Source organism: Papaver somniferum, chromosome 7, assembly GCF_003573695.1.
Source record: "Papaver somniferum cultivar HN1 chromosome 7, ASM357369v1, whole genome shotgun sequence".
NCBI lineage: Eukaryota > Viridiplantae > Streptophyta > Magnoliopsida > Ranunculales > Papaveraceae > Papaver > Papaver somniferum.
The window spans coordinates 168,644,747-168,657,912 of record NC_039364.1 but is presented as its reverse complement, the minus strand read 5'-3'; the positions used below and the strand labels follow the sequence as shown (position 1 = coordinate 168,657,912).

Here is a 13,166-nt window from a genome sequence, read left to right as displayed (position 1 = left end):
GAAAATACCTATGAAAGCGGTTAATGTTGTTTCATACATGTATACATGCTTAATATGTTTAAATGTTTGGTATATGCATTTACAAGTCTAAAATCTCAAAATAATGGCTCATAAATTTACAATATTCTTTTGGGCCTTTTTCGAGATACCTTTTTTAAAATGCTAAAGATTTGTCCGCGAAAATTTCGAGATCTATTTTATCCAGATAGCTTCCACCATATCATGTAATCCTCTATATAATGACTCTTATTAAACCATACAACATCTCTTTTCCGAATGTCATATAACTCACATGATATAGTTTGCTCTTGGTAAAAATCTGTTTGCTACAGATATTGAATCTTCCTTTGAGCAACGGTTTGTAACTTGGTTTACTGATGACCATTTCGATGATATTATTCACTAATAATCTCTAAGATTTATATGCCTATCTATGTGGACAATTTGGAGGCATAAATGTGATGTTGTTTTTGATAGACTGCATTTAAACCCCATGAAGTTGGAAGTTAAGGGGGAAAAGAACAATTATGAATGTGAGTCATTTTTTTCGAAGTCAAAAACAAGATAACCTATTTAAACTAATGCGAAGGAGGCTTAGAAGCCTCCAAACTTAAACTTCGAAAAAATAAATATCAATGCCTCTTTTGATAATAGTTCCAATAGTAATTTTGTGGGAATAAGTCTATTTGAAATTTGTTTTGCAAATACTTTTGGAGCAGCAAAATGCAAGACTTCAACAACTTTAAATGAGGAACATGCAGAGGCTACAATTGTCCTAGAAGCAATTGAATATGCAATTCGAAAAGCAATCCAAAAGATGCACTTGGAGACTGATAGTAAAAAATAACAGTTGCCGTCAATGATTTTATTAGTAGTAAAAAGTAGAAAATTTCCAGTTTAATTCAATATTGTTTACTTAGATTAAAATTAGTGAGGGAATGGATATGTAGTTCGCGCAAAAGAGATGCAAACTATTGTGCTGCCACTCTAGCTAAACATGTTAGAAGTGACATTCCCTATTTTGGGAAAACAAATACTATCATTTTTCTAATTTGGCCTATTTTTTAAGCTAAAATTAGAGGAAAAAAAAAAGATAATATCTTGTTTCCAGAATCGGAGGGAGTAGTAAATTCGGAGCGATTTATCCCTTTATTTTCTTGCTAGGTGATAGAGAAAGGTTTGAACAATTTATTTAGCTAAGTTTCAATACCATTTTCTTTGTAGGAAATACCAATTAGTCCTAGGAATAATATATTAGAGTGAGTTTGGTCCTGTTGACCTAATCAACTGTCTGTTTGGTCTGTTTTTAAAATATATTATTATTTGATTCTAGAAATTATAGTTTGGTCCTAGGGTGACGTCATGCATGATGTAATTATCATTTGGTAGGGACATAAATATCCTTTGGGCCCATAATAATTCAATTATCAAGAGAAAAGAAATCATTTTCAGATTTACTTTCTCTTACCTTTTTTTCTTTTCCATATCTATTTTTTTCTTTGTGCTTTTCTTTTCTGCTACCGCATAGAAAAGATGAAGATTTATAAGGTTTTAAATTGCAAAGATGATGTGAAACAAGAAACAAGAAATGATGCTGCTACTGTTGAAGTTCATGTGAAACAAAATGAAGATTTCTAGGGTTTTAAGTTCACGTGAAATAAGATTTGCAGAGATGATGCTACTATTGTTGAAGACGTAAACAAGATTTATGTGTTTTCTTCGTCGTTGTTGCTGCTGCTGTTGAAGATGTACACGATTTTTGAAGATTTGGTCTGCTGCTGCATCTGTTGAAGATGTTGAGGACGACGATGAACTCAATCTGCTGATGAAGACGACGATGAACTCGTGTTGTTGTTGTTGAAGATGAACTCGTGTGGAAGAACTCAAATCTGCTTTTTTGAAGATGACGTTTTGAAGACGATGAACTCAAATTTGCTGATGAAGACGACGATGAACTCGTGTTGTTGTCGTTGAATATGAACTCGTCAAATCTGTTTTTTCATTCTCTGTTGGTGTTGTTGTTGAAGATGAACCCTAGAAATCTGTTGTTGTTAAAGATGAACTCGTCAAACCCTAGAAATATGCTGCTGCTGTTGAAGATGAACTCGTGTAGAAGATTTGATCTCCTTCTGTTGAAGATCTTTGAATGAACTCTGATTTTTATGGATATTTTTGTGTTTTCATGTTAAAGAATGAACTCTGTTTTTAGGTCTTGAGTTACTAACTTAATTTTAGGTTTGAATTAGTTAATTTTTGATAGGTGTTCATTTTGACGAATGAACTCTGATTTCATATAGGTTTTATCAGGTGTTCATTTGATAGAATGAACTCTGTTTTCATATAGGTTTTATCAGGTGTTCATTTGAAATAATGAACTCTGTTTTTCTATCATAACAATGAAGTTTTGTGTTGTGTTCATTTTACAGAATGAACCATGTTTTCATATGTGATTTAGTTTGGTTTTATTAGGTGTTCATTTAAAAGAATGAACTCTGGAGTTCATCAGACAGAATGAACTGCCACAAAAAATTAGTAGGAATTAACACGTAATGGTATTTTGGTCCATTTAGTATTTTTAAATAATTATGGACAAACAAAGAACATGTTTTCCCGCTGGACCAAACTATGGTGGTCCCATGGGTCCAAGAGCATAGCTCAGTAGTATCCCATCAACTCCAGTAAGGAGGAAGTCAAGGGTTCGATCCCCACCGTAGTAGAGGTTTGTATTTAAATTGGACTTGGAATACCCTCAAATCCAGCCTTACGCAACATGGGCAAGGCTTGGGCTACTAGACTAAACAGTCCTTACTTGGAGGCCTGTACTGTGTCATACAAACGAACATAACACTCATAAGTAAAACACTAGAGAGGTCAAAGTAGGAAGGAACTACAGGCTGAAGAACATTTTTGAGAGAGAGAAGAGAGAGAAAGGAAAAGATGCCGGTGATGGAGAAACTGAAGATGTTCGTAGCCCAAGAACCAGTCGTGGCAGCTTCATGTCTCCTCGCTGGTGTTGGTAAGATTATTTTTCAGTCCTTACCTTCAAATATAGCCCTAGATTTTTATTCCGATCAGCATTCTCATCACTACAGATTTAGTTGAAAAATCACCAATCGACGTCCTCAAAGTTAGGGGTTCCTGTATTTAATGTTAGATTTAACTTTCTTAGTTGATCGGACGGATTCAAATCTGTCGTTTTTTCTTCTCAAATCTGTTTTGGGTTTAATTGGAAAACTCCATTTTTAGGGTTCCAATATGGAATTAGCTACTAAGATGATGGAATTTAATCTCTATTGGTGAATGTTTCATGAATTTTTGGTGAACTATCATTTTTGTGCTATGAAGAATGGACTAACTAGTCATGAATGAAATTAAGGATTAACCTTGATAACGTGGATGAGTCAATGAACTAAGTTTACTATTGTATTGTCGTCGAAATTGGGATTTTGGGCTTGATAAGTTGGATATGTAAGAATTGGAAAGTTCATGTCATGAACAATTGTCCCCATCCTCTTCAGAAGTAAATCATTACGTAGAAAATTACTGCTGTTTTTGTGTTTAGGACTGAAATTAGTTGACCATAAGCAAAGAATTGGTTGCTGTCTGTTCATATGGATAAAGAGTTGATTAGGTGATACTACTCTATGTTGTTGTATTACAAGCTTATCTTTGTATAGTATTAGTTATCTATTTAGCATTTTGTATCTCCTAAGAATGTAGTATATGATACACACTTCTTATATAGGGAAGTTTCAGTTAAAATTCACGGTCATACGAACATAACACTCATCAGTAAACACTGTTAATGAATTAGCACTTTTTATATAACATGATTAGCAGACCATTTAAACTAAAAAAGGGCCACAAGAGACTAACTGGGTGTCTGGAGGCTGCATTGCAAGCCGAGGTGATAATTTTGCGCCTCATAAAGTTGTGCTTCTGATTAAACACAGAACAGTAACCAGCTCCAGTTTAACTGATGCAGGGGGAAACCAGTCTCCTAAAATCCGATAGTTCTCAATTAAGTATAAAATAGGCCGGGCCTCGTTTTGGCAATTAAGGGGATAATCGTATCATTTCTATGTGGTTATGCCTTTCTCTACCCCATTGAGGTAACCACACCATGTCATATCAAGCCATGCTCTTTTTTAATTAGCATAATTGATCCAGTGTGAACTATAACGTCTTCGGTTCGGCTCATTATGGTACAAAGGTTTATAGTTGTATACTTGTATGCTCGCTGAAATTCAAGCTATTAGACATGGATGGAGTCTGTTGGACCAATCAATAGCATGTTTAGTGATTTGTTGTGAAAGAGTGCTAAGTATTGATTGTTTTTGGAGTTTTATCTGATTCTTATTTAACACTTTTCCTCCTTTGCATCAAAAAAATAACAACCTCCAGGGCTCTTCCTTCCAGCAGTGGTCAGACCCATCCTGGATTCCTTTGAATCATCTAAACAGGTTCCACAGCCTGCTTTAAAAGAGGTAACGTTTTATGCTCCTTGATCCTTGGTTCTGCTTTGATATTTTGAGCATTTCCTCTCTCTTTTTGTTTATCTTAATGTGCTACATGGTCTGGAGCTGTTAAAACTTTTCTAACATCTGAATTGCTTAGCCGTTGACTCTCAAATTATATGCATTTATACTTATATTATATAGAAGGAGAAGGATTAGGAGTAGGGAAGATTCTCCTGGTTTTGGATTCATATTTAAGACTATTGATGTCAGTTTGAACTGGTATTACTTTTCGATTCATATAACAGCTGAACAAAAACATCTATATCAGCACCAGAACCAAAGACATTTAGTGAATATTAAGATTTTTCGGTTCTCAACATCACTAACAGAAGCTAAAACTTGTCGTAAAACAGTAACGTTTTTCCTTCTGCCGGACTGTTTTTTAGGATGAGGTCTGCTTTTAGGCATCTTTGCATGCCTATTACGAACTACAATGCCGTTGTTCCTCTTCTCTGAAATTCACCGTTGTTCCTCTTCTCTAAATCCCTCTACATCTCTGCAGGTGCTTGCGGGTATGACTGGCAAAAATCAATAGGCAATTTGTATCAAGGAAGTAATTGGCCACAGAGTTCATGTTTTAACGTAATAAAACCTTGTATTACTTTCCTCTTTTTTTTGTAAAATCGCTGCAAAACCAAACTTCATTTATGTGAAAAACTTAAGGTCGTGTCTATCTTTTTGGTTATTTTGAATGTTTAAAAGAGACCATCAAGGTTGATTAATAGTCGCTGTGAGCATTGGGACAACGATCTCATGATGTACTGATCATTCAAATTAATAAGCACCCTTGCTATTTGATGTTGCAAGTCTGCAAAAGTACCCTTGTTATTTGATGTTGCAAGTTTGCAAACTCAGCGATAAACTCCCCAACATATTCTCATACTCCGTTGATCTGTTGGACTAAATTGTAAATGTGCTGCCGACAATCTGGTCAGTGCTGTTGGAGTACATGTTTCGGTAGGTTTTTTCATTTTGTACGCACTCGTTTACTCGAAATCTGGCCCGGAATTTATAGTCGAATTCGCTTTTGCAGACTGCAACTCACGATGTATTGCAACATTTGGCTAATTTCTTGGATATTTATCAGTTTTAGTAATTTAATGGTATAATTAGTTTTTCTATTTGATTTATCTTTTTATGGGAATAATATTATTCTCTTCGGCTAGTTTAATAACTCGATTTCAAGGTTAATTGCTGGAACTTGATCGTGTTAAATCGTTTACTATAATTTTGTTGAGATTATTAGTCCCACCTTGTTTGGGCAATCTAAGATTCTGCGGTTTATAATTCTTAAGGCCTCTCCACTCATTGCCAGTTGGTTTTGAGTTGGATGCCTGTATTCTAACATGGTATCAGAGCAGGCTATTTGCGACGAGTCATTAGACCACGCCTTTACTCCGCGTCACCTGATTTAATAGTCCACATGTTAGACTCAACGAGGCTACACGTGAGCGGGCGTGTTGAGATTATTAGTCCCACATTGTTTGGACAATCTCAGATCCTGCGGTTTATAATTCTTAGGGCCTCTCCACTCATTGTCATGGTATCGCGAGCAAGACTCGATCCTGATTTGTGATTTTTTTTTTCACTCAATTTTTTTACTTTTTGGTTGAAAGTTTCAACTAAAAATGTCTGGGAGTGAAATTAACACTAACGGGGGATTATCACCCGTGTTGCTTAGTGGTAATAATTATGTTCTTTGGTCACGAATAGTGACTTTGTCTCTTGGTGGAAGGAAAAAGTTGGGTTTCATCAATGGAAACACAATCTTCACTCCATCTAAAGAAGAATCAAAACACGAGGAATGGATTTCTGATGATCAAAATGTTAGATCTTGGCTTCTTAATTCTATGGAAGCCTCTATTGCTGAAATATTTACTTTTTTCCAATTCAGCCGAAGACTTATGGGAAGTTGTAGCAGAATTTTATGGTAATCAAAATAATGCAGCTCGTGTATTTGAATTGAAGAGTGAAATTGCTATGGCGACTCAAGGTGAAAAATCATTTACTGGACATCTTGGAAATCTGAAAAGAATGTGGGATGAACTTGATATGTGTCGTCCACACACAATTGATGCAAAAGTTCTTCTAAAAAGGGCAGAAGAAGATAAAATATTTTCATTGCTCAGTAGTTTGAAGCCGGAATATGAAAATCTCAAAAGTAATGTTCTGATGGATTCTGATATTCCTACTTTATCGAGTGTTTGTGCTACGATTCAGCGAGAAGAAACCCGTAAGAAATCAATGAGTTCCAACAATTCTTTTGAAAACACCGAAACAAGTGCTCTCCTTGTCAACAAAGAGGACAAGCCAAGTTTCTCGGGTGCGGATAGAGGTAAGCAAGATTATAAAAATAAAAACAAGAAGATTTTTTCTTGTGATCATTGTAAGAGAACCAAACATACTGTGGAGCGTTGTTGTATCTTACATCCTCACCTTAAGAATAATTACGATAAAAATAGAAAAGATCATGCCGCCGTAGCAAATGGTTCATTTTCAATAATTTGGCGAAACTTCTAGTACAGAAAATGAGTAAGTCCGCTCCTTCTGATCCTGATCCTTCATCTTCTACCTACACTTCAGGTATTTTTCATGTCTATCTTGCTTCCTTAATGTCTAAAATTAATCTATGGAAAATTGATTCAGGAGCCACTGATCACATGGCTAATAACTCAACTGATGTATATGATTTTATTCCAAACACTGGGAAACATGATGTGTCCATAGCTAACAGTTCAACTGTGCCTGTGCTAGGAAGTGGAAAAATTAACTTCTTTCCCGAGAGTTCAACTTCTGATGTTCTCGTTGTCCCGTCCTTTCCAGTTCAATTGTTATCGGTCGGAAAAATTATAAAATCTTTAAATTGTAATGTTATTTTCTCACCTACTTCTGTTGTATTTCAGGATTGAAAAAGCAAGAGGAAGATTGGTGAGGGAATATATTCTAACGGGCTTTACTTATTCAATCCTACTAGTAAAGCATGTCATACCGCCAATTTGATTCAGAATCATATTATGCATAAACGTCTTGGGCATCCATCAGATCGTATTTTAACACATCTTTTTCATTCTAGTTCTATAAAAACTGGTATATGTGATGTTTGCCAATTTTCTAAGCAAACTAGATTGCCGTTTAATAGTTCTTTATCTGTATCCGCCAAGTCGTTTGAACTTATTCATTCGGATTTATGGTCTTCACCTACTGAATCGTATGATGGTTATAAGTATTTCGTTATATTTATTGATGATTTTTCTCGTAGTACTTGGATATATATGTTAAAATCAAAAGCTGATGTGTTTTCTACTTTCCAAGTTTTTATAACATGATAACTAATCAATTTGGTGCAGAGGTTAAAACTTTTAGAACTGATAATGGAACTGAATATTGCAAGGGTCTTTTGCCGAAATATCTTAGTGACCATGGAATTATACATCAAACAAGTTGTGTAGGAACATCGCAACAAAATGGTGTTGCCGAAAGAAAAAATCGACATATCTTAAAAACTACTCGAGCTATAATGCTTCAAATGAATGCTCCTAAAAAATACTGGTCTCATGGTGTTTTGGCTGCTACATATCTAATTAATCGACTTCCAACTTGGATTCTTGATTTTAAGTCTCCATTAGAAGTGTTAAAAAATCGCAAGATTGACCTATCACATTTGCGAGTGTTTGGGTGTGTTTGTTATGTTCATTTGCAGGCAACTCAAAGAGATAAATTTGATGCGCGTTCTGTGAAATGCGTATTTTTTGGGTATTCTTCAACCAAGAAGGGATATGTATGCTACACTGTGGCGGCTCGCAAAATTATTATCTCTAGATACGTGCGGTTTGATTGTAACGAGCCTCAAGCTCGTCGACGCTATTAGACCAGTCATGAGACGACTAAGCCGTTATTGACCCGATTAATTAGAGACGAACGTTAATTAATAAAAATTAATATGACAACGATCTAGTTACGAAATTAGTATCACTATATAGGTCTCGAAAAGTTATGCAAGATAGACTACTCGAACGTATCAATCGGATACCGGAAGAAGATATTATCAGATTAATGAGACGGCAAAATAATCATTTTTGCATCTAAACCGCCTGGCTGCCCTTATCCTTTATCTGGGTGCCTTTATAATTGTTTTTGGCCTTATCATCAAATTCGTGTCGAAGAGAAATTCATTCTCATTTTCTCTTTCTTTCTTCTATCCTCTTCTTCTCTGTTCTTCTCCGTCTCTCTGTCGATCTCAGTCTCTGAGATTTGAATGTTTAGTGGTATGAGAATTCTTGTAGACCTTATTATCCAAGATGATTAGATGAAGAAGGTGATGTTATTGGAGCTGATCTAGTTCTTCAATTTCTGAGAATGGTAAGTTTAATTAGGTTTTCGTGTTTGTTAAATTTTTTTTTATGATTTTGATATAATGGATATATTATATATGGGTTTATGTTTGATTGAAGTATAAATGGTTCTTTAGGGTTTAATTTGAGTTTTTAAAGAAGTAGAGTCTCAACTAGGGTTTTTGGTAAATTGAAGATGAAGGTTGGGATTTCCTGTTGATTTGAGTTACAAAAAGAAGAGTTAATTGCCGTGGATGATTAGGCTTAGAAAAGGAGCCGTTGGTGTTGTCTGGGAATTGAATTGGTAACCCAGATGAAGTTATTAGTGGATTGAATGAAAAAGGTTCTGAATTGAGAAGCAAGAAGAGTAATAGAATTGTGGGTTTTATTTACTGGTGTATTGTCGTAGCTGATGGGGTTGTGTTTGTAACTAGAATTGTTGAAGTGATAAAGAAGATGATGCAGTTAGAGGAATAAAAGTGCAAGTGTTTGTGTTGCTGCTTAGGTGCTTGAGTTGGAAATTAGAGGAGTAAATAACTTCTAGATGATGGAGCTGATGTTAACTGAAGATGGTGATGGTTCTAGTGTTGCAGTTACAAGACCAGTGATGATACTATTGAAGTTGGATTATAGGTAGAGATGAAGTTATGGGTTGCTAGTTTTGAGATGATTGCTCAATTGAGTCGAGAGAATGATTTTGAGTGTGGATGGATGGTTACAGGGAATAGGAAGATAGCCTGATACTAATGGATGAAGGTATTGGAGATGAAGCCTGGAAATGTAGATAGTAGTAGAAATGGAAGTACAAGTAGTGTATGATTTGATAAAGGAGTTGTCTGAGTTGAAGTTTAGATGAATGTTTAGGTTCTGCAAAGGTGATGAAAGTAAATAAATGGTGGGATTGGTATTGCAGGTGTTGCGAACTGGAATTGGTTGTAATGCTGTATAAGATGAAGGTCGGGAGTTTATTTGATTTGAGATGAAGTTGAGTTTTGATGATCAGTGTTGCAGGAAGCTACAACAAGGGGTGAATGGATTTGACAGTGAGTGGTGGTGCAATTGCAAGATGTAATGGTTCGGTTGGAGGTGTTGTATCTAGGTGAAGATGAAGTTTAATTAGAAAGACAGTTTAGAAGAGTTTGAATGAAGTGTTAGAGATGATGTTGATCCAGATTTGATTGAGATTTAAGATTAAGAAATAGAGGTTGTAAATTGGTTAAGCTGTAGGGTTGTAATTGAAGTTAGAAATGCATTGTTTGGTTCAAGTCTTGGTATGTTTTTGCTCTGGATGAACATGTTGTGATGCATCATTTTAAATGCATTAGTTTCTGTCATGTGCTAAGGCTTTGGCCTTGAGCTTTTCAGCTCAGTCAGAACCTGACTGACCTAGCTTACCCTAACCCAGATATTTGAATGAGTTGAATCGTTTTGACTCAGTTGGCCGATTTGGACTTGACCAATTGACTCTGACCTTTTGACCTGGACTTGACCTTGACTGGACGTTGACCTTTGGTTGACCCTTCAACTGTTAGAGACCGTTAGTTGACCCGAGTGGACTGTGCCTTGTGTATTGGGCCGTGTTTAATAGACTTGGGCTTAGTGACATGTTTTCATAGTTTGATAGTTTGGACCTTTTATGGTCCGAATTAACCTTTGGTTCCTTTTACAAAGTTGTAGATATTCATTAGACTTATCAAATGGATTATACAATCAACCTAATTGGATTAATAAATCTTAGATGTGCTAAAGATAGATAATGAACAGGTGTAGAATCATAGATGGGCTTATAACCATTAGATAGTTCACTTAGCGTATAACTAGAGAATTGTATGAGATTATGTTATGAGCCTTGTGTGAGCTTTTTTGGCTAATCTTTATAGTACTTGTGTGATTAACAGTTAATCTTTATTACCAACGATCGATCTAAATAATGAATCAGTGGATTATGAATCTCAAGGTATGCGAGGCTTGTCATCAAAAGAGGTGGGAATCGATAACGAACTCTCTTGTATTCATTATTGTTTTACAAATCTATGTTTTATGAAATCCATGCATATCTTTGTTACTATATGATAGTGTATGCATGTATTATCTGTGTGTAATACAAACTAGTTTTCTTTTATGTTTTGGGATGGGCTTGGATCAACTAATATCTGTGTTTTGGGAGTATTTACTTATTTTCAAAAGTGATTCTTTCCATTGACTGGAAAGTGGTTACAATCTTTATTTGTTGTTAGCATGAAAGGGAGAAGGTTTCCTTTTGATTGGTGTGTGATGTGTGTGCGCCCAAAAGGTATATCTATATTTATGCGCTAAAGGAGTGAAAATTGCTGCCAACTAATAAACTAATAGGTGTGTGACACGTCACCGAATAATACTTTCCCTATTTCTGTACGGGCCATGCATATCTCATACATGAATGTTTGCTGTCCTTTTAAATTACTTTCAAAAGTTATTATATTATGTTTTGGTGTTTGGAGAGAATGATGTTGAGAATCTTATGTCTGATTGTTGGATTTGACATGCGAGAGGTATAGGGTTCTTCATGTTAAAGTTCTTCCGTCGGCTATAACATTAACACTATTAGATCTCCTTAGATACTTGTTATTTAGAGTGCGCGTAGAATGAGGTACTGGTAAGGTACTTATCATTTATGACTTCGAGGACGGAAAACCTCACGGTACTTTAATGATCATTGAAGACTCCGCAATAGTCATGCCTTGCTACTCTGAAGGATTACGTCGCTCAACTATTATTACTGTCGTGAATGTGTGCCGCAAGATTGGTTGGTAGATCTTTATATTTTCAGTACAACTATTATTTTCATTAGAACTTATTATTTTATTTTTGCTTTAACTGTTTTCCGTGTTTTAACGGTTTTCAGTAAAACGTGCATTGACTTTTAAACCATTCTAGTGATTACTTGAAAGTTAGTTATTATTTCTGCTGGACATCCCTTTTAAGGATGATGTGCTCACCCATTCCCACTTTCAGTTTCAGAGACAGATGAAGATGTGCGTGCGTCGATGAAAGCTTCGAGGAGTTGGTTTCGTTAGTTGGTTAGCTTTTGCAATGTTTATTTTCTGTTTATATTCTATTTGTAAACCAACTCACTATTGAATATGTATCATTTGAGAGGAGTTCTTGTATTTGTTTCAGAGAGGGTTTAGATTCGGGTTAATCTTTGTTTTCTTAATGTTTAATTAGATGTTTTAAATCCTTAGTGCCTCATTTTATAATTAATCATTTGGATTAGTCAGTTCCTAGCTTAGGGGGCGCTACATTGATAAATGTGATCCTTATCTCAACTGAAAGATAATCATGGGAATCGATCCGAGGGAGAGTCGGAGAGTCTTCATGGAATTTAGTTTCACCTGTACCAAAGAAAACTAGAGTGTCAGAGACAACAACTGTACCGATAGCACACCCTGAAATAATGGTTCCCTGTTGGAATGAAGGAACCAGTAATACTGAACCTGGAGGAATGATCATTACTGAACATGAAGCACCAACTTTGTCGACTTGTGCAGACACCACTGCTACTGATCCAGCTGCCAACAGTGAAGTTTAAACTCCAACAACCAGTGTCAATCCATGTCCCATTCAAGTCATATCACCTACACCACCATGTGTGGACAACATCTTAACTCCACCATGTACGGAAAGTACCACAACAACTCATGCCAGGGAACCAAATCCAAGAAAATCCCCATGTGTGGACAACACCACTAGTACTCATACTACGAAAAGAGCTTCCAGATTTTTGAATCCACAACCATGTGTGGACAGTATTACAACTACTCATGCTACGGAACCAAGCCTAAAAAAGTCAACCAGAGAAATCAAGGCCCCAGAAAAATTGAAGGATTTTTATACATATCATGATACAACATATCCTATTCAAGAGTGTCTCACTTATAATAATGTTTCACAATCTTATCTAACCTTTCTTACTTCCTTGTCCAGGGAGGAAGAGCAAAAGAACTTCAAGGAAGCAAATGAAAATCTAGTTTGGAGGAAAGCGACGAAACAAGAACTACAAGCTCTTGATGAGAATGAAACTTATGATATAGTTCATCTACCGCGAGGTAAAAAGGATGTTGGTTGCCGTTGGATATATAAAATAAAATACAAGAGTGATGGGACCATAAAGCGATATAAGGCGAGACTTGTCGCTAAAGGATTCACACAAACGTACGGCGAATACTATAAGGAAACATTTGCCCCTGTTGCGAAAATGAATACATTTAGAGTTCTAATCTCTTTAGCAGTAAACCTGGACTGGAAATTTTTTCAAATGGATGTAAAAAATGCA

The 13,166-nt window shown here is 35.7% G+C and overlaps 1 protein-coding gene and 1 long non-coding RNA gene across 2 annotated transcripts; both read left to right on the top strand.

The window, feature by feature from the left end:
• Positions 1-2,830: 2,830 nt before the first annotated feature.
• On the top strand, positions 2,831-5,336 carry LOC113299025. Its single transcript, XM_026547949.1, has 3 exons — positions 2,831-3,016; positions 4,405-4,487; positions 5,023-5,336. The coding sequence occupies exons 1-3, from the start codon at positions 2,938-2,940 to the stop codon at positions 5,053-5,055; spliced, it is 195 nt and encodes a 64-aa protein (XP_026403734.1). The 5' UTR covers positions 2,831-2,937; the 3' UTR covers positions 5,056-5,336.
• A 3,369-nt stretch (positions 5,337-8,705) lies between these two features.
• On the top strand, positions 8,706-12,070 carry LOC113299024. Its single transcript, XR_003334546.1, has 3 exons — positions 8,706-8,879; positions 10,750-10,834; positions 11,846-12,070. It is a non-coding gene; the product is annotated as an uncharacterized LOC113299024 (long non-coding RNA).
• Positions 12,071-13,166: the final 1,096 nt, after the last annotated feature.

Coding starts and splice junctions, on each gene's coding strand:
- LOC113299025 (XM_026547949.1), top strand. CDS start 2,938: ATGCCGGTGATGGAGAAACTGAAGATGTTCGTAGCCCAAGAACCAGTC. Junction 3,017..4,404: donor ATGTCTCCTCGCTGGTGTTG/GTAAGATTATTT, acceptor AACAACCTCCAG/GGCTCTTCCTTCCAGCAGTG. Junction 4,488..5,022: donor CACAGCCTGCTTTAAAAGAG/GTAACGTTTTAT, acceptor ACATCTCTGCAG/GTGCTTGCGGGTATGACTGG.